Here is a 20,382-nt window from a genome sequence, read left to right as displayed (position 1 = left end):
AAGAATCAATAAATAAACGACAAGAGGAAGGAGATAAAATTGTCCTTGAAAAATGGGGGAATATGATCAAACAGTGCAAACTTCCAGTTAGAGGATGGGCAAGTTTAGGGGATTTAATGTACAGCATGGTAAGTGTAGTTAACAGTACTGTATTGTATATTTGCAAGCTGCTAAAGAGAGTAGATCTTAAAAATTCTCACTACCACCAAAATGAAAAAATTTTAAGTATGTGAGGTGTTAAATGTGCTACTAAGCTTATTTCAGCAATTATTTCACTATATATATATATATATATATATATATATATATAGTCATTCTGTTGTACACTTTAACCTTACACGCTGTTATAAATCAGTTATATCTTAATAAATCTGGAGGGAGAAAAAGGAAAGATAAAAAATGGAGGAAATGATTGATTACTTAATTAATCATAAATTGTCCCAAGTCCCACCATCAGAAAAAAAAAAACCATTGCTTGATTTTAAGTGATATTACTTAAGGTGGTTGTGTACAGTTCTAGAAGATGGTATTGTATCATAAAGTTGTGTTTCTTTTTCGTTAAATCATTTTGTCATGAATTTAAAGGGATGAAACAAAAGGAAAGTGATGGAATTTATGAATGTGTATAAAATGTTTTTTCACTGTTAGGGATATTAATTCCTAAAAGTTCTTCTAAAGTGGATGAAGAAAAATTGATGTTTTTTTTTCCCTTCAATTTAAAACATCGTTCCCCTTTAGAATAGTGTTAGGTTTTTAACATATATTCATATATATGTATGTATATATATATATATATATGAATAGGTATCAGAGTGTTATATATATATATGCCACCAGATAAACTCTCCTGCCTACCTCCCATCGATCTACGCAGATAAATCCTATTGATTTTTCTCATATTCTCTCTCAGCTCATATCATATGTCCTTCCCTGCAAAACTGTTTGCCACTATTTCCCCTCAGCTCTGTCCTTTGCCTTTCTTCAGTGGGTATTCTTATGTGCAGATTTCTTTTCGTGCTGTATAACCTCCTTTTAAGGCCTAGTGCAAAGGCCTTTTTGTACATGAAATATTTCTAGTGTATAATGAATGCCAGCTTAGTAAAAGGAAGATTTTTCTACCAAACCAAGTTCATGTAGTTGGCAGACTATACTGTTACTTAGATTGTGACTCAGCTGCAAAAACTAAGCATAAATAGGAGATGTTCTAGAAGGTATATTATTGGGTCAGATAAATTATGGACTCTTCATCATTCTTACGTCCCATGCTAAGATTGTTCAACTCATGCTACAAAATGCCCAGGAATAGCTAAATACGAGTTTCAGACCAGAGAGTACAGATTATATGTATTGAGTAAACAAGTTCTTCAAAGTTGTTGTAGCAAAAGTCTTTTTTTCTATATATCACTGAATCAAGCTACAGTATACAGCAGAGATAAGAGAAAAGCTTCTGTAACTGAAAAGGAGTTGGGTCGTAGGCACACACAGTCCTGGCCCCAAGAAAATAAACACCCCAAAGCTTATTTTAAGAGCCTACTGCAGATGATTGAGAAAAGGAAAAATGTTAGCATGGGTAGGATGGGGTCACAAAACTTTGAAATTTTTGTAAGATACTATGAGGCAAAATGGGCACAGTAAAACCCAGATGGATGTAGACATACACTTTGCTAAGACTTTGAAACATGCTCGTTTCTGGCATAAGATAATAGGGTATTTATTATATTCCTTAAATATAAATCCTCTTTATATGAAATTTTTTATAGTCTGCAACCATGGATTTCAGCTTCAGATACATAAATTGAGTCACTCTGAAAAATCTTCAAGTGAAAATTCATTGTCATTGCAATGTATTTAATTATCCTGGTGTCTGAAAACCTCCATGGAGATGGGAGAACTTCGACTGAAGTTTAGGCAACAAACCACATTAGTACCTGTACTTTTTTGTCACCATTGAAAATCACAGATATTTCAGTTTAGGTATCTTAAAATATCTTGCAGTCATTGTTATTGCTAGGTCTTACTTTTGTATTACAAAGAAACGTGTAGGTATAATCTCTTGTTCTAACATTTTTATACCTTCTACATTTTATATATATATATATGTGTATATATATATATATATATACCTTATACATTTATACCTATACATTATACCTTAATGTAACAGTGTCCTTTTAATATATGTGTTAGGTTAGAGCGTTCATAAATGATAATCTGAAAAGAGCCCATAGGTATCAGAGTGCAAAACATAAAAAAGATTAAAGAGTTAGTAATTTAAAAAGGGGGAAGGAAGTGACCCTACAGGGATGACTTAAGTGTCAAACATTACTGTGCCATTTATTCATTTGTTTAGTCTTCAGAGAGATGTGATTATTTACTGTGTGTTGTGGAAAATTTAGTGTATTGTCTTTTAGTGAAGAAAAAAATGTGTATTATGCACGTCTTTGACTTTGGGAAGTTGACTTCTGACCACTGCTCTAACCTAATTTTGCCAGTAGGATCTCATGTTTATTTGCTGTGAATATAACAAACCCTCAAGGTTGTGGTTCACAAGAATATTAGAAGGGGCGAAGTGCTCTTGAAGAAAAGTCTTTCTGAATAACTAATTAAATTACTAAGCCCTTCGCTAGGAGATAAGTAATTGGCAAGAGCAAAAGCCGTTTCAGCTGGGTCATTGTGTGCAGCCTTGTGATTCTGAGTGCCAGATTTTTTGATTCCCACAGGAGGCAGCCTTCTGTGCTGTGATTCTTGCCCTGCTGCTTTTCATCGGGAGTGCCTGAACATTGATATCCCTGAAGGAAACTGGTATTGCAATGATTGTAAGGCAGGCAAAAAGCCGCATTACAGGGAAATTGTCTGGGTAAAAGTTGGACGATACAGGTGAGTGAGCATGAAGGAGACTGGTGCTGATTTCTTTTACCATTCCATCTTCTGTTTCTTTGAATCCAGATACAGTGCTTAACTCTTTCTTTTCTTTCTTTTCTTTTTTTAATAATTTTTCTGATTAAGCAAGGTCAACCTCTCTGCCCATTCCATTATAAGAAAAAGACCTCATTTTTATGTTTTGTAAATATGGGAATAGTACATATTCTCTGTAGAAAATTCATTTATGAAAATAAACCCATAACAAACAAGGAAGATACATTGCTAACAGTTTGGCATATTTATTTGGAGACACACCAATGCTTGTACCCTCAAAATAATTGGCCTTATATTTATACTCAGTTTTGTATCTTTTCCTTTTTAAAATTATTTTTATTGAACATAGAATATATAAAAGAATATCATAACATGCATGATTTAAAAGGATTAAAAAGGAACATCTGTGTATGGTACCTCCCATTTAAAGAAATATCATATTGCTGGTACTTTTGAGGCTCCTTCCATGACTCTTTACTGAATCCAGTCTCTCCCCACCCCTAGAGGTAACCACTATACTGCATTTTGTGTTTTTTATTCCATTGCCTTACTAAAATGGTTTACCACATGTATAATGTTTTGTTCTGCATGTTGTAGACCTTTTCATAAAGAAATTGTTCATTTTCCTGCAGCTTGTTTTTCTCATTTACTATTACGCTCCTGAGATTTGTAGTAGTGCAGTACTCTAGTTCATACTTTGCTGTTCTACATTTCTTTTTGATATAGTCTTAAAATATAGTTCCTTTATCCATTCTCCTCTTTGGACTGTGAGCATTTTGTCAGTCTTCCTTAGTGTACAGGCACAGTTTTTCTAGGAATAGGGGTTTCCAGCTTAACTAGCTAATGCCAAGTTGTCTTTCTAAAGTGGATGTAAAGCATAAATTTGCATGCTTTTATTTTATTTTCAGAGGCATTTCTTGGTGTCTTTTTGGTGGGGGGGTATCATTTTTCTATACCCCTCACAATTCGTGAACTTTTCCTTTTTAAAGGCCAAATTGAGGGGCACCCGGGTAGCTCAGTGGGTTGAGCCTCTGCCTTCAACTCAGATCATGATCTAAGGGTCCTGGGATTGAGCCCCGCATGGGGCTCCCTGCTCAGAGGGGAGCCTGCTTCCCCCTCTCTCTCTGCCTGCTGCTTTGCCTACTTGTGATATCTCTCTCTCTCTCTCTGTCCAATTAAAAAAAAAAAAAAAAAGGCTAAATTGTATTTCATTGTATCATATTCTGTAGTAACTTTATTATTCCCTAAATGTTGAGCATTTAGATTGTTTCCAGGTTTTCATTCTTACAGATAATTCTTAAGTGAACATTATAGTTAAAGCTTTGTTTATATCTTATATGAGATAATTATTATTTACTGTTATATCATTTCCTTTATAGTTTCCTTAAAGTAACTGGGTCTAAAAAGTGTATATGTGAGCACATCTGTGAGGGTGACCATTCAGGTTTTCAGCACATATTACTCATTGTTCTCTAGTTAGATTGTAAAAATGCACTAGGTTGGACCATTCCTTATTCATGTCCTAAGAGGTAGGTCATTTTCCTAGTGTCTTGAAGTCTTCTAAAGGTTTCCTTCCTTATTTTCACCTTTCCCAGGTGGTGGCCAGCTGAGATCTGCCATCCTCGAGCTGTACCTTCCAATATCGATAAGATGAGACATGATGTGGGCGAGTTCCCTGTGCTCTTCTTTGGGTCTAATGACTATCTGTGGACGCATCAGGCCCGAGTCTTTCCCTACATGGAGGGAGATGTAAGCAGCAAGGATAAGATGGGCAAAGGAGTAGATGGGACATATAAAAAAGGTAACTTTATCCTTTTGTTTTGCAGGCCAACACAGACCTCTGTTGCCCATGTATCTATTCTGTTGTGTGTTAGAATTCACATATGTTCCATTAGCAGCTGTGTCCTTCTCTCTGGGGCAGCTACAGGATTTTACAGGAAAGTTGATCTACATAATTATTTTTTAGCCTTGCCTTTATATAGCAGGGATTTCCTTGAGGGAGGTTTTTGTTTCACCAGTTCTGTTTTCTCAACATCTTTTTGTTTTGTTTTAAAGAGTTAATTTTTTTTATTTGTCAGAGAGAGAGAGCACAAGCAGGGGGAGTGGCAGGCAAAGGGAGAAGCAGGCTCCCTGCTGAGCAAGGAGTCTGATTCGGGGCTCAATCCCAGGACCCAAGGATCATGACCTGAGCTGAAAGCAGAAGCCTAACCGAATGAGCCACCCAGGCATCCCTGTATTTTCTCAGCATCTTACCAAGTACTGGAGCTTTGGAATTATTTTATAGTTTTAACTCTTTGGTTTGTTAAACAAGAGTCAGAATCTCTAGTGGAGTTGTGTTTGTTCCAAGGAAGTTTTAGAGAAGTTATAGAGCAAAATAAAATAGTGAAAGTCAAAGCATAAATGTTTTGAATCAAAAGAGATTTTTTTAATCTGGCCTAGCCGTGAAGTAGTCAGGGGACATTTCGGGTAGAAGGAGTTGAGTCAAGTATGAGCCTCAGTCTCTTACATAATGAGTAAGGTTGCTCTGAGAATTTAGTGAGTAAATAAAAGCATCAGCCAACAGAACACATAGTTGGTATCCCATCAATGATAATTATCTTCTTCCTTTAGCTGTCCTTTGAAAGGCAGTATAGGTATCTGTTGTTATTCGAATATATTTGGACATTGAGGTATATAGATTTTGTATGGTGAGGTGAAGATTTTAAGCAGGTGAAACTTTATCATAAGGTGAAGATTCAATGAAAATTCTAAGCAGGTGAAACTTCCTGGATGGGGAATGAGAATCATGTCCATAGGGACAAGTTTCACAAAAGTTCTGTTGCTAATGTCTTTTCAGTAGGTCCTCACCTGTTGGCCATGTGGTTTCTGTGTAGATAGTGGTTATTAGTATTAACACTACAGGAACTTGGCTCTTGAGTCTTGTGGTCTTGGATGGTCAGGGACCACTTAACCAATATCTTTCCTGTGTAGAGCTGGCCACCACAGAGGCTGGGGCAGAAGGTGGAGTTACAGAGAATACCACAAGTCTGATCCTGCTGAAGCTCTGGGATTCTGCTCTTTCTGTGCCTTAACCCTAGGCTGGCTGGGTGCCTCTGCCTTCAGGGAATACATATGTGTTTTTATGGGGGAATTGGATACAGATGAAAGCAGTCAAAATGTTACTCATTGTGTGTTGTGGCAGAACTGTGCATGCTATGCTATGGGAATAGACCAAGTGGAAGCATGACTGTGCTGGAGATCAGAGTTAGGCAGTCATGGGTTGGTTTTTTTCCTTGTGACTTTGAAGAGTGAACCATAATAATCATTATCATTTGTTGTTTGCCAGGCCTGTTTAGTTTTCTGCTTTAAGTCCTTGTGACAACAGTTTAATAAGTTAGATGTCATTATCCTTACCTTACAGATGAGGAAGCTGAGCACATAAAATTTAAATTACTTGCCCAAGGTACCAGGGCCAGTAAGGGAAGAGGAAAGTTTCAAATTCCAGCAATGAGGCTCCAGAATCCTAACTCTTCACTCCTACACTGACAGTGAAGAAGTAAACAAATGAAAATGTTAACAAGAAAACAGCGCATGGGAAAACATATTAAATCTAACATGTTGAGTGAATTACCTCTAGCTGTGTGTTATAGCTTAAGATGGGGTTGGGGGAATACAGGGCTGTTAGCCAGAAAAGGTGGTAGGTAAGTTACATGGTCAGAGCAGAGTTTTTAGAAATCTTTGAGTTTGGGAACTGTAGAAGATGAGAGGCTGTGGCCAGGGATGTCTGTGAGGTGACTGTTTTGGTAGTTCCAGGCCGAGAAAAGCTTGTCACAGTGAAGTGTCCCTGGAGTGGAGAGAATGATAGGTACTTGAATAGACACTAAGTAGACAGACCAGTCAGGACATTCTGAATAATAGAATGAAGAAAGGAGTGATAATTTAAAAAAACAAAAACAATGAACAAATCATTTAGAGGACCCCAGGCAACAAAAGCTCTGTTAGATGTTTAGCAGGGAAATGGAGAAAAGGGAATATGGACCAAAGGGGATGTTTTCTTTAAAGAATTGATAGAATATGGGGAAAGCTAGAGAGAGGAAAGGAGGGAAGAATTATAGTTCTTTTGAGAGTTTTTATCTAGGTTACAAGGAATTAATTTTTGAAGAGAAGAATGAATGAAAAAATTGTTTTAAGTGGGAAAGAATGAGAATCTTAAGATTTTGTTGGACTTCTAAGATATTACAGTCTTTTAAGCATATGAAAGTACAGGACTTGAATACAAATCAGCTCTAAAGATCTGTGTATCATTACAGCTAATAGTTGATATTTACAGAATGAATCTTAGGAGAGGAATAGAACAGGTGCTCTTTAGAGAATAGGCAAGAAGGAGAGGAAAACTTCAACTTTGAATTTCTTCCAGAGGAATGCAGCATATTACTTGGCACCTAGAAGACAGAATGTTTCTAGAGGCAGGAGGTTCAGAACTGAGGAAAGAATTAGGCTTAATGAACTACAGTGACTTAGCTGAGCAGATACAGTCTCATTGTCGTTAGGAAATGTTATTTGTGGGCTTTTTCAAATCATTTAGCTAGATTTGTTTTTGTTTTAAATTTTCCTCCGAAGGTGGTAGTCTTTATTGTGCCATGTAGTAGTAGATTGTGTTTTGTATTAATCCTATATCTGAATTCCTTGGGGACTATAAATTAACTTGAAAATAGCAGTCATATGTACTTCTTAGTTTTCCATATAATGCTGGCTGATTTTTATTTTTATTATTTTTTTAAATTTTTATTAGAGATAGAGAGCGAGCGAGCACAAGTCGGGGTAGGGTGTTGAGGGAGAAGCAGGCTCCCTGCTGAGCAAAGAGCCTAGTGCGGGGCTTGATCCCAGGACCCTGAGATCATGACCTGAGCTGGAGGCAGACACTTAACTGACTGAACCACCCAGGCAGTCCAGTGCTGGCTGACTTTATTGTCTAAAGATGGATTTTTTCCCCAACTTTAAAGGGGAAAAAAAGGCAAAATAAACTACTCCACCCAAGATTAAGTGACTTGCGCTGTGTGTTTTCTTAGCTCTTCAGGAAGCTGCAGCAAGGTTTGAGGAGTTAAAGGCCCAGAAAGAGCTGAGACAGCTGCAGGAAGACCGAAAGAATGACAAGAAGCCGCCGCCTTACAAACATATAAAGGTGAGAAAAGACTGCAGGAGACTCTGTTCTCCAGGAGAGACCCTGTTATAGAGTGCTGTCTTCCTGCTCTGTTCATGAAGAGGATTATAAGCACAAGCATAGTTGCTCTAGGTAGAGGTGTGAACTTGAAAGAAGATAAGAAAGAGTTCCAGAGCACCATTCCTCACACATTGTCTATAGTTTATATAAAGTCAGTTGTGTGTTGATAACTTTTTCTGTTGCCTTGGATAGTCTTCTTACAGAAGGGACTGGATTAGAGTCTCTGCACAAGCAACATCTTACAGTTTGAAGGGGATTCAAGAAGCATGATAAAAAATGATAAATAGCCCTGAGATAGTATGACTAATACACATGATAAGTCTTCTTGGTAATATCTGATACTAAAGATTTTAGGTAACCAGTATGATTAGGTTTCCCAAGGTCAGAATTCATGTTAGGTGTACCTAAACCCCTAATGTGCCTAATACGAGTCATCACCATTTATCATCTGGGTCCAGTGGACCCTTTGTGTTTTTTAATGTTTTAAATCATTTTTATGAATAATTTACAGAAGTAAAAATACAGGAATAATCAACAAATTTATCAAACATTTTAGTAAGTATTTACTAAAACTTCTCTTCTAAAAACCTGAGTTTTATTAAGTTAGTTGTAGTGTTCAAACATTAGAAAACATGAAAGAATACTATTAGCTCTGTTAACAACGTGAGACTGCCCAGGTTCTTATTGTAGAATATTTGTGGTGATGTCATTCCTGAATAAGAATACCATATTTCCTTTTTGTCAATAGAAATTCATTGTTAGTGTACCCATTAATATTTGGGTTTCTGAAGTCTTAGAGTCTGAGGTTTCACATAGAGATCAATTTCACCACCATCTTTACAGTCTAATGTGATCAAGTGTATCCCAAGTATTCCATGGGACATACTTAAACTAAAAAAACTTAAAAATCTGAAATTCAAATTTAAGCAGGCGTCCTGGATTTTTATTTCCTCAATAAAGCAACCCCACTAAAAGCATACTATAAAGATGTTATCTCTAATCTTTCATAATTTTTGGAAAGGTTATTTGATACTTTGGGCAATGCAATAGAGCAACTAAAGTGTCACTGTTTCACTGCTGCATGCATAAGCTTTTGTGATACCATTATTTTTCTGTTTTCTTGTTAGTTTAGTCTTTTTTGGTAAAGGTGGAAATCACTAATTAGTAACTGAATAACGATGAAATAGTAAAATGTTATGAGATACAGGAAATTAAGAACATGAAAATTCCATAATGTAGCTTAGATTTTTTAAAAGGGTTTAGTGGATGTTTTTGGTAGGGTAGAATGAGGGTTTTGCAGGGTAGAATGAGGGAGTTTTTCCTTTTCCTTTTTTCTTTTTTTGTAAGTGAATTTTCTTTTTGATCTTTAGAAGACCTCTAAGAAAGAATAAAATTCATAGAATAATCATCCTTATAGATAAAACTGCTGAAGAAAATATACTCAAAACTTAAAAATTGGTTCTAAATGATGGTATACTGAGAGTTAAATGGAGTTATTGTGCATGGAGGTATAACATAGTGCATGGAGTTCTAAGTGTAGTTAGGCCTCAAAAAGGGGGAAAGAATCTGGTTCTCACAGTAATAGGTGTCAGATAACAGCAAGGGAGGTATTTCAGAGTAGTATGTCGACCATAAGAAGCTCTTGAGAGAACAGCTTCCTGGAATTGATCTAAATCACAGAATTTAGAAGCCAACTTTTTTCCTCTCCATACCCCTTCCCCACCTTTTTAAAAACAAACAAATAACATTTCCAGGAAAAACTTTTAGAACAAGGGTTAGCAAACTATAGTCTGTGGGCCAAATCTGGCTTACTATGGTTGGGGTAAAAATAAAAATGAGAAGAATATTTCCAGGGACATGAAGATTACATGAAATTCAAATATTAGTGTCCATAAATGAAGTTTTGACATTCATCCATGCTTATTTATTTTGCTTCTTTGTGCTACAATGACAGAATTGAGCTACACGCACCAGAAATCAAACTACTTACTGTCTGGCCTTTTGTAGGAAGTTTGTTAATCCCTGATCTAGAGTGAGCATTTAACTGTACTTATGTATCTATATTTTTAACTATGTGTTTTGTTTGTTTGTTTATATGTTAGGCAAGAAACTTATTTGGGATTAATAACAGGTTAGAGCAGATGATAAGGAAGAATGATAGAAATATATCTTTTTATACAAAGAAAAGGAGTAGAATGAAACTTTTATGGGAGGGAGATCAGGTAAAGATAGCTTGAAACAGGTATCTGTGTTCTAATGCCCTGTGTGTAGGACCTGCAGTCTGAGGTGATTGAGTCAGTCTTTACCTTCTGTACCCTTAGAGTTTGCTTTCCTCAGCGTCGTCACTTCCATTTGCATGTGGTAGGAGTATTCCTCCATTTACAGAAAGTTTACAGGTTTTGTGTGTGTGGTTTGGTTTTTTTTTAAGATTTTATTTTTTTATTAGGGCAGGGAGAGTGAGACAGCACAAGCAGGGGAAGCAGCAGAAGCAGGCTCTCCACTGAGCTAGGAGCCTGACGGGGTTCAATTCCAGGACTCTGGGATTATGACTTGAACCAAATGCAGACCCTTAACTATCTGAGCCACCCAGGCACCCTCAAGAAGTCTATAGTTTTTGCCCGTATTTTGAAATATCTGGGAAGAGATCTGGCAGAGTTACATCCTTGTAAGGTTATCAAGAACAGGTTTGAGAATAATACACTTCTGCAGACAGATTGGACTGTTAAAGAAGAGGCAAAAACTAAAATGTTAGAAATGAAACCTTTTGGGAATTTAGAGGATGGAAAAAACTTGTTAATCATGGTGATTTCATTTTGTTTTTGTTTTTAAAACATTTTATTTATTTATTGACAGAGATCACAAGTAGGCAAAGAGAGAGAGAGGAGGAAGCAGGCTCCCCGACGAGCAGAGAGCCCAATGCAGGGCTTGATCCCAGGACCCTGGGATCATGACCTGAGTCGAAGGCAGAGGCTTTAACCCACTGAGCCAGCCAGGCGCCCCTTCATTTTGTTTTGTATTTCTTTATTCTTTTGAGCCCAATGCAAGGCATGAACTCATGACCCTGAGAATCAAGAGCCGGATGCTTAGTTGAGCCACCCAGGTGCCCAGACATAGTGATTTTATTTTACTATTATTATTTTTTAAGATTTTATTTATTTATTTGAAACAGAGAGAGAGAGATCACAAGTAGGCAGAGAGGCAGGCAGAGAGAGAGGAAGCTCCTTGCTGAGCAGAGAGCCTGATGCGGGGCTCGATCCCAGGACCCTGAGATCATGACCTGAGCTGAAGGCAGAAGCTTAACCCACTGAGCCACCCAGGCGCCTCAGTCATCGTGATTTTAGATTGAATGGATGTGATAATCTCGAATATTTTATGTGACAAATGATTAAATGGATATTAAAAGAAAGAAAAGTATACTCTCTGCCATGTTTTAAGAGGCTGGTAGACTCTGTAGTAGACTTTTTACATGTATTTCTTATTCTCACACTAATCTTGCAAGTAAAATGATTTGTCAAAATCACAAAATTCCTGAAAAGCCAATTTTTATGTATGGAATGGGTTTTTGACAATGCACGGTTTGACTGTTGCCACCAATACCAAGTAGGGGACTCATTCTCATAGTGCACAAATCAGCATTTGTGTTGTGTAATTTTTTTTTTTCTTGAGCATTGTTGCTAGCATTTGGAAAATGCTAACACCTTCAGTGTTACAGAGGCTGTTTGACCTCTACGTTTTATCACACCAGATTTTCACTGTAGTTTTTTAGTACTAGCACCACTACTGAATAAATACGAGTAACATTGCTGTAGTCTATTAAAAAGATTTCAAACTATGGTAGTAAATATTAAAAATATTTCTTCACATACGGGAGGAATCCCAGTTACCCAAAGACATTTTCGTGCCAACCATTTCCCAGTTAAGAATTTTTTTTTTTTAAGTGTAGCAGCTAATGTGGCGCCACCATGTGGTAATAGCAGAAATCCAGTTTATACTTCACTTGGCCTACCAGCTTTGAAATGATACTCATAAAGTGATTTTAAAAAAATTTTTGTTTGACCCATAATTTGTTTATTAAGTAAGCTTTTATGTCAGACTTAATCTTTTTTCCTCCAATTTTTTCTTGTAGTGAAATATAGATAAAGTTAAATAGATAAATCATTTTTAATCATAAAATTCAGGGATATTAAATGCATTCATAATGTTTGCATTCATTACCGTCATCCATCTCTAGACCTCTTTTCATCTGGTAAAACTGAAACTCTGTACCCATTAAACATTAACGCTCCATTCTCCCCTCCTCTCATTGCTTGGCAACTACCATTCTACTTTTTCCTCTATTTTCACTACTCTAAGTACTTTATATACATACGGTATTTGTCTTTTTGTCACTGATTTATTTCACATAACATAATGTCCTCCACGGTCTGTCTGTGTTGTAACATGTGAGAATTTCCTTTCTTTTTAAGCTAAATAATATTCCATTACTTGTACCACATTTAGCTATTGTGAATAATATTCTAAGTTCCAAATCATATAAAATGTTGCATGCAACTTCAAAGAAAAGAAGTCTACCTTTTATAGGTCCTGAGTTGTCTTTTATGTTGACTAGTCTGATGTTCTGTAGTATGTGTTTCTTCTGCAGGTGAACCGTCCTATTGGCAGGGTACAGATCTTCACTGCAGACTTGTCTGAAATTCCCCGTTGCAACTGTAAAGCTACTGATGATAACCCCTGTGGGATAGACTCTGAGTGCATCAATCGCATGCTGCTCTATGAGTGCCACCCCACAGTGTGTCCTGCTGGAGGACGCTGCCAAAACCAGTGCTTCACTAAGCGCCAGTATCCAGAGGTTGAAATTTTCCGCACATTACAGAGGGGCTGGGGTCTCCGGACAAAAACAGATATTAAAAAGGTGAAGAAAATTTTTCATGATTTCCAGATTTTTTTTCTTTACCATTGCTTAATATGGGCAATTATTCTTGATGAATATGAGAAAATGATCATTAGAGGAAAGAAAACATAGTTTAAGGATTAACATTATTCTTGGGTCCTGCTGTGTCCTTCTAGAGTTTAGATGCTTGAGGATAGTCTCCTTTACCTCTAAAGTCCTTAGTATTGATCACGTTCATGTCGTATGAGGATGAAAAAGTGAAATTCATAGTGATACCATGGTTTTATTTGCTCTTTTGTGACAATCCTGGAACTTGTAGTTAAGAGGTAGGGGATAATGAGTATGTGATACAGAGGTGTTAATCACATAGTAAAATAAAATCTGTTTTTAGTAAGGGAAAATCAGTTTTGGTTCATGGAAAATGAAGAGGATTAGGCCTTCTCTAATAAAAGTGAAGTAACGTCTTCAACTTCAAACTTAGACCTGCAAGTTTCTAATAGAGAATATTATATAGTCTTTGTGTAGAATTAAGTCTTTTTTGACCTTTTAATAAAATAAACCTTACTTTAGTTATGCTTTCTGAAGAATTTTACTGAAGTTTGTGTCTAGAAAAGGATGTGAATATTGGCTGTTCTGTTATTTGCTCAGTAGCTGTTATATATCTACTGTGTGCCAGGCATTGTGGTACAGATGCAGTGATAAATAAGAGAGGCATAGTCCATGCTGTGATAAAGTTTCTTTTTTTTTTTTTTAAAGATTTTATTTATTTATTTGACAGACAGAGATCTCAAGTAGGCAGAGAGAGAGGAGGAAGCAGGCTCCCTGCTGAGCGGAGAGCCCAATGCAGGGCTCGATCCCAGGACCCTGGGATCATGACCTCAGCCGAAGGCAGAGGCCTTAACCCACTGAGCCACCCAGGCGCCCCTAAAGTTTACATTCTAAGGGAGAGAGACATTGATCACGTAGTCACCCAGTGTGGAAGCACAAAGGGTTCTAGAAGCATACAGTAAATGGTAAATAAAGGGCCTGAAACTAGCTTTGACTCAGAGAATGTTTTAAGTTGAGAATTGAAGCTGCTGCTGCTGGCAAAGCACACAGCCTGAGGGAAAGCCAGTATGACTGTAGCTCAGTGAATCAGGAGGATAGTAATGTAAAATGTGGAAGGGCAGCAGGCAGGGCATAGTCAAAAGGAAAAGAAACATAGTTTATGGAAACTGATTTTTGGGTTTTGTGGCATTTAAAGGGATCGACTATGTATATCACCATTTTAATGGAGCCCTACTTCATAGAGTAGTTTACCTACTTCTGTGTTGGTTAATCTCTAATGTCCAGTGTATCCCAGTCTTTCTCCTGGTGACAGTGATAGGAGTAGGGAGGTATTTTTCATTGTCAAATAGTTGATGGATCATATTTATGTTTCTTGAATAAACCTTTGTTAAATTGACTAGGTATATGTACGTGAACTGCTTTGGAGATTTGTTTTCATTAATTATTTAAATGATAAGGTGTACCTGGGAACACAAGTTGAGTTTTTTGCCATTAAGAACTGTTTCTTGTTCTAGGGTGAATTTGTGAATGAGTATGTGGGTGAGCTAATAGATGAAGAAGAGTGCAGAGCTCGAATTCGTTATGCCCAAGAACATGACATCACTAATTTCTATATGCTTACTCTGGACAAAGTAAGTGTTATTTCCATTGTTATAAGACTGGGAAATTGATATTGTCCCAGCCATAGTGTTTGTAGGCATGTAGTTCACTGCCAAAACAGCATCTTCATAGAGTTTGCTTTGTCAAGGTTCTGGAGTAGATAAATTTGCTCCTTTCTGGCTATACATGCCTTGCCAGAGTCGACAGAGCTGGTACTGGCATTCTTTCTGAACTGTCCAATACAAGTTGGGTATTAGGTCTTTTAGCATTTTTCCTATAAGATTAAAACCTGAAGCCAGCCAAGTAAATAATCATTCTTCCACCCTTTTATTTTACAGATTGAGAAACTGATTTGTTAATATTTAATACATTGAGAAGGTCATAATAAATTGTAGAACTCTCAAGTCATCTTTTCAATCACAGGAATTTGCTGATGACTTTCATTTCATTAGTGCCTAGAATTATATATGGGACTCATTCATAATTCCAGTAGCCTAATGTGTTTATTTTCTGTGTATCAGACATTCTTCCTTATACCTAAATGTTAAAGTCTATTAGCAGTCCCCGGCCCTGAACCCCAAAACCCTGTTGGCTTTTGTAACAGAATTCTTTCCTGGTATAGAACTTTGTGAACAGTTATTAAGTTGGACCCTTTAATTTAGGAGATCGTCACCTCTAGGCGTTCAGTTCTTCATTTGGGATGGGGTCTGAGTGTCAGTATTAAAAACGCCTTAGCTGATTTCTAATGTGCAGCCAGGGTTCAAGACCACCTAATTGAGAGGATAGGGCAATGTGCTACTTCTAGGGCATTGGTCCTCAAACTTCAGCATATATCAGAATTATCTAGTGGGCTTCTTATAACACAGATTGCTGGGCCCCACCTCAGGGTTTCTGCTTTAGTATATCTGAAGTGCAGCCCACGAATTTCTATTTCCATCAAGTAATAGATATGGTGCTATGGCTGGATTAGTGACTGCACTTTGAGAACCACTCCTGGGACTGTCAAACTTTACAAAAGGAGCTCTAGCTTGTTAGAACGTACAGGAAACATGTAATGAGCATCATCTCTTGGATTTCTAGGACCGGATCATTGATGCTGGTCCCAAAGGAAACTATGCTCGGTTCATGAATCATTGTTGCCAGCCCAACTGTGAAACACAGAAATGGTCTGTGAATGGAGATACCCGTGTTGGTCTTTTTGCCCTGAGTGACATTAAAGCAGGTAAGAATCAGTTAAGGATTCTGGAGCTAAGAAAGGAATTTCAGGTTTTATCATCGAAAAATCCTGTATGTCCTGTAATCTGAAATAAGGAATATTTTTGGTGGTGATGATGGTATGGCAGAATATACATAACATGAAATTTATCATTTAACCATTTTTTAAAATTGTACAGTTTTGTGGCAGTAGATCCATTCCCACTGTTGTGCAGCTGTCACCTCCATCCATCTCTATAACCTTTCATTTTCCCCAAATCAGACTCTACCCATTAAATACTAATTCCCCATTTTCTCTCCCCTCAGCCCCTGGAACCACTGCCAGACACTATTCCAAGCATATTATCCTGTTTAATCCTTTAAAAAATGTTAGTGAAGTATATGGTATTGGATACTGGTGTTAACTTGGATTCTTGGGTCTGGCACCTCTAACCATCCTGGGGGGGTGTCCTATGTATTAGTTACTCAAATGTTATCCAGGCCCAAGACTTCGGTCCTTCTGTCTCCTGACTGCTTTCAACATATTTGTACTTGTAACTTTAGTCTTTGTCCATGGCGATGGATTCCTCTACCATTTCTAGCCATAAATTTTTCTTCTCTCTTCTCCCATATTCACTTATCTCAAGTAGTATGGTACAGGAATTTATAGACTTTGTTCTTGTCCTCACTTGACTTCCAGTCTGCATGGCGGGGATGAGAGGAATGAGCCAGAATGCTTAGTGCTATGCAGAGTTCTGTGGAGCTGTAGCCTTGACAGACTGAATCAGAACTTTTCAGCTTGCTGTCTTTACTCATTCATGTTCATGGACTCTTCAGTACCTGTTATACTTTCTACCACAAGTGTCATACTCCTTGTTTATCTTTTTTTTTTCCTTGTTTATCTTTTCTCCAATGCCCTTTCATCCCCATGAGTGCAGACCTCAAGGATTGTTGTATATTGGACTCTTTTCTAAAATGGTATGAGTCTTTCCTTTATGTACAACAATACCTTCTGATTTATGCCTTGTGCAGTTACATTTACATAGTGGATTGTGAGTAAGCAGCAGGTTATGTCTAGTATCCTGCCATCTTATATTTGGGTATATGGTTGAGTTGTATTATAAGCACATTAAATTAATGAAAATTCAGTTACATACTCATAAATTCTTTTTTTTTTTTTTAAGAATTTATTTAACAGAGATCACAAGTAGGCAGAGAGGCAGGCAGAGAGAAAGAGAGGAGGAAGCAGGCTCCCTGCCGAGCATAGAGCCCGATGCAGGGCTCAATCCCAGGACCCTGAGACCTGAGCCGAAGGCAGAGGCTTTAACCCACTGAGCCATCCAGGTGCTCTATACACATAAATTCTTAACAAGAAAGGAGTAGTGTGAGTAGAATTATCTGTCATTCAGTAATTTCACAGTAAATGTGAGAGGGGAGACAGAACCCTGCTCTTACCTTGGTCAGTCTCAGTTCCTGCAAGCTCCTTGCACTGTGAACCTCTCACCAGGCTGTGAGTAATTCTAGTTTTTGTACCATTTGGACCCCTACTTGTAAGGCAGCTGCTTTATAATTTGCTTAGCTGAATAAATAAAAAGTGATCAATAGTAATCCAGCATTAGATCTAAAACTATATATATCAGTTTATCTCATTGATGGAAGAAAGGTTAGTCTGCAATGGGAGATCTAAGATTTGATCGTTTTGACCAAATGATTGTCACTTCACACGTTAATGGTGGGTGAACCATTACCCAACCCACAGTTAATCTCTTTGTATACATACATAAAATTCTTGTATTTGTTAGGCCTTCCTTAATGTGCTTTGAATTTGAATGGTTGTGTGTTTTATTTCCTCTCTTAGTTTTGATAAGATGCACTTTTGAGAGAAAGGGGACAATTTGTACTTTAAATCTGTACATCTCTTTTTTAAAGTTTACAAATTACTGCTGTGTACATTATGTCATATTCTCTAAATAAGCTTGCAAGGTGGTGGTTTCTCTGTTTTACAAATGTATTCAGGGCTCAAATCACCCAGCTAGATAGTGATTACAGGGATATAAAACCAGGGCCCAAGTCTGTGGTGTAGAGTTCTGTAGTATTACTTTGTATTGAGATGTCATCCCCTTAAGTTCTGCTAGATATGGCACAGATCAACAGGTTTTCTTCATATACTTGCATTCCCAGTGCCTAGCACAGTGAGTTGTTGTTTGTTTTGGTAATGAATTAATATTTTGGGTCTGAATTTATTAGTAAATGAAGAACAACTTGGGATAATTAACATCTCTATAGTAAAGGTTATTTTAAATATTACTTGTTAACCTTTATCAGTTTTTCTCTTATTAAGTTGTATTTGCTGATTAATAATATTATAGGATTAGAATTATTTGTATTTAATTAATATAGTGGGATTAGAGTTAATAAATCCCTTCTGTCCTCTGAAAAATCTGTTCTCTTGCAAGTCCGTATCCTTTGTGATTAATACAGAAGTAATGTAATTAAAACCATAGATATTAATATTTTCATGGTCTTTTATGCAGGCACTGAACTTACCTTCAACTACAACCTAGAATGTCTTGGGAATGGAAAGACTGTTTGCAAATGTGGAGCCCCAAACTGCAGTGGCTTTTTGGGTGTAAGGCCAAAGGTACCTTCCACATGTTTCCATCAGAAATAATGGTGTGGTCCTCCCTCCCTAACCACTGGCACAGCTGACTCTTTTAAGATGTCTCTTTGGAATAATGACATTGGGTTGTTGTCAGTAGGGCTGCTGGCACTTAACAGCATTCTGATGATCAGTTTGGTTATTCAAGAGCAGATCTATAAGTGTTGTTGATATTTTTTTTTTTTTTTTTTGAGCAGTCTGACTTCTAATTGGTGATACTTTTCTAGCTACAAAAGCTATAAAATAGGAAGCCATAAAGTAGGTTACTACGCATGTCTTTATTGGTCTTAGCTAATCTCACTCACATTTATGAATAAGCTTCTTAGATTCTTGGTATCTCTCTCTCTCTCTTCCTGTCTTTGTCTTTTTAAAGGCCTCAAAGAATCCAATATTGAATTTAAGATTCTGAATGTTGTATACACTGTAGATAAACATAGGACCCTTAATCTTATCTTAACAAAGTATAAGAATTGTTGTTTCTTACTCCCTGAATTTTTATGTGCATTTTAACTGGCTTATAATTCTGTAAAGAATTACTTAAAAATCTGTATGCTACATTTCCTAAGTATTATAAAATCTTTTCCCTTGCTGTTGCAGTCTTTAGTGACTAACCATTGTCTTTAGTGACTTAAATTTTTTATATAATGAATGCACATGCATCCAGATTTTTCTATCCTAAGTTACATTACACTGAAAAGTGAAGTTTAGTTTTGATGAAAAGTACATAGTGACTCAAGTTGGGTATTTCCCATTATGCTTTTTTGATTATGGAAGTCAGTGTTAAGAACTGAAAAATGTAAATTAGCCACAAAACCCAATAACTAAAGGGGGAGTAATCTTTTTTTTTTCTTTAAGATTTTATTTATTTGACAGAGAGTGAGCACAAGTAGGGGGAGTGGCAGGCAGAGGGAGAAGGAGAAGCAGAGCCCGACATGGGGCTCGATTCTAGGACCCCGGGTCATGACCTGAGCCAAAGGCAGATGTTTAACCGAATGAGCCACTCAGGCACCCTGGTAGTAATTGTTTTGAGCGAAAACACATAGAGATAATGAACACCAACCAATTATTCTTTTATAAATACGGAAAATTCTGTTTATATTTGAGGGTTTTTTTCTTTAGTCGGTTAAATGGTCTTGTTCCTTAAGGTGTCCAGTTTATTATCTATAAATCAAAATAATAACAGTTTAACCCAGGTTTAATGATATTACATTCACTAGGGATATCCATTTTTGCATCCTTAACATTTATGTAATATTTCACACATGGATCAGTGAGAGAGAAATTTGAGGGCAGAAGTTTAGAAATGGAAGATCACTGAGGGATCGTAATAGATCAGATTGATCCTGGATGTTTCTAGTCCAAGATAAATAATGTGAAACCCATGGGGTTTGGTCACCAAGGGTGGGCTACAGGGATCATGGAGGAGACCTGCTGGCTGCACCAGGATCTGTCTTGGGAGTAGTAGATATGAACCTAATTTGATATAGATGAAGGGCACATAGCTTATTGAGGTCAAGGGCCATGAATTATTTTTCTGTGCCTTCCTAGCATATGATTCTTACTAAGTGTTCAGTGAAAGTTTGTTGAATAAACATGTGTGTGCAACACAAACATAAAAGTAAAACTTAATGAAAGATTAACCTTCAACACCAGCCTTGTGTGTTAATAAAAAGAAGTTTTTTTTTTTCTCTTATTTCATTCAGTTGGCAGGAGTAGTTGATAGAAAAGTTAGAATTAATGCAACCATTTATTGGGTACCTATGATGTGCCAGGTGCCTTTCTTGCATTTTCTCTTGTCTTTACAACAGTCTATGAGGACTGTTTCTTCCCAGAGGACAGACTGAGGCTCAGAGAGGATAGTTAACCTGGTCAAGA

The 20,382-nt window shown here is 37.0% G+C and overlaps 1 protein-coding gene across 6 annotated transcripts in view; it reads left to right on the top strand.

Annotated features, from left to right (window-relative positions):
* The window catches only part of NSD1 (nuclear receptor binding SET domain protein 1), a 157,705-nt gene that overhangs the window by 129,035 nt on the left and 8,288 nt on the right, over nt 1–20,382 (top strand). For all 6 annotated transcript variants that reach the window (XM_045999043.1, XM_045999047.1, XM_045999045.1 and 3 more), the window contains 7 exons: nt 2,721–2,877; nt 4,512–4,717; nt 7,965–8,077; nt 12,759–13,028; nt 14,570–14,686; nt 15,735–15,876; nt 18,383–18,489. In XM_045999043.1, coding sequence (XP_045854999.1) covers nt 2,721–2,877; nt 4,512–4,717; nt 7,965–8,077; nt 12,759–13,028; nt 14,570–14,686; nt 15,735–15,876; nt 18,383–18,489 — 1,112 coding nt within the window. The remainder of the gene's footprint in view (nt 1–2,720; nt 2,878–4,511; nt 4,718–7,964; nt 8,078–12,758; nt 13,029–14,569; nt 14,687–15,734; nt 15,877–18,382; nt 18,490–20,382) is intronic.

The sequence above is a fragment of the Meles meles genome, chromosome 3, assembly GCF_922984935.1.
Source record: "Meles meles chromosome 3, mMelMel3.1 paternal haplotype, whole genome shotgun sequence".
In the NCBI taxonomy this organism is placed as follows: Eukaryota; Metazoa; Chordata; class Mammalia; order Carnivora; family Mustelidae; genus Meles; species Meles meles.
This window is presented reverse-complemented; position numbering and strand designations above follow the sequence as displayed.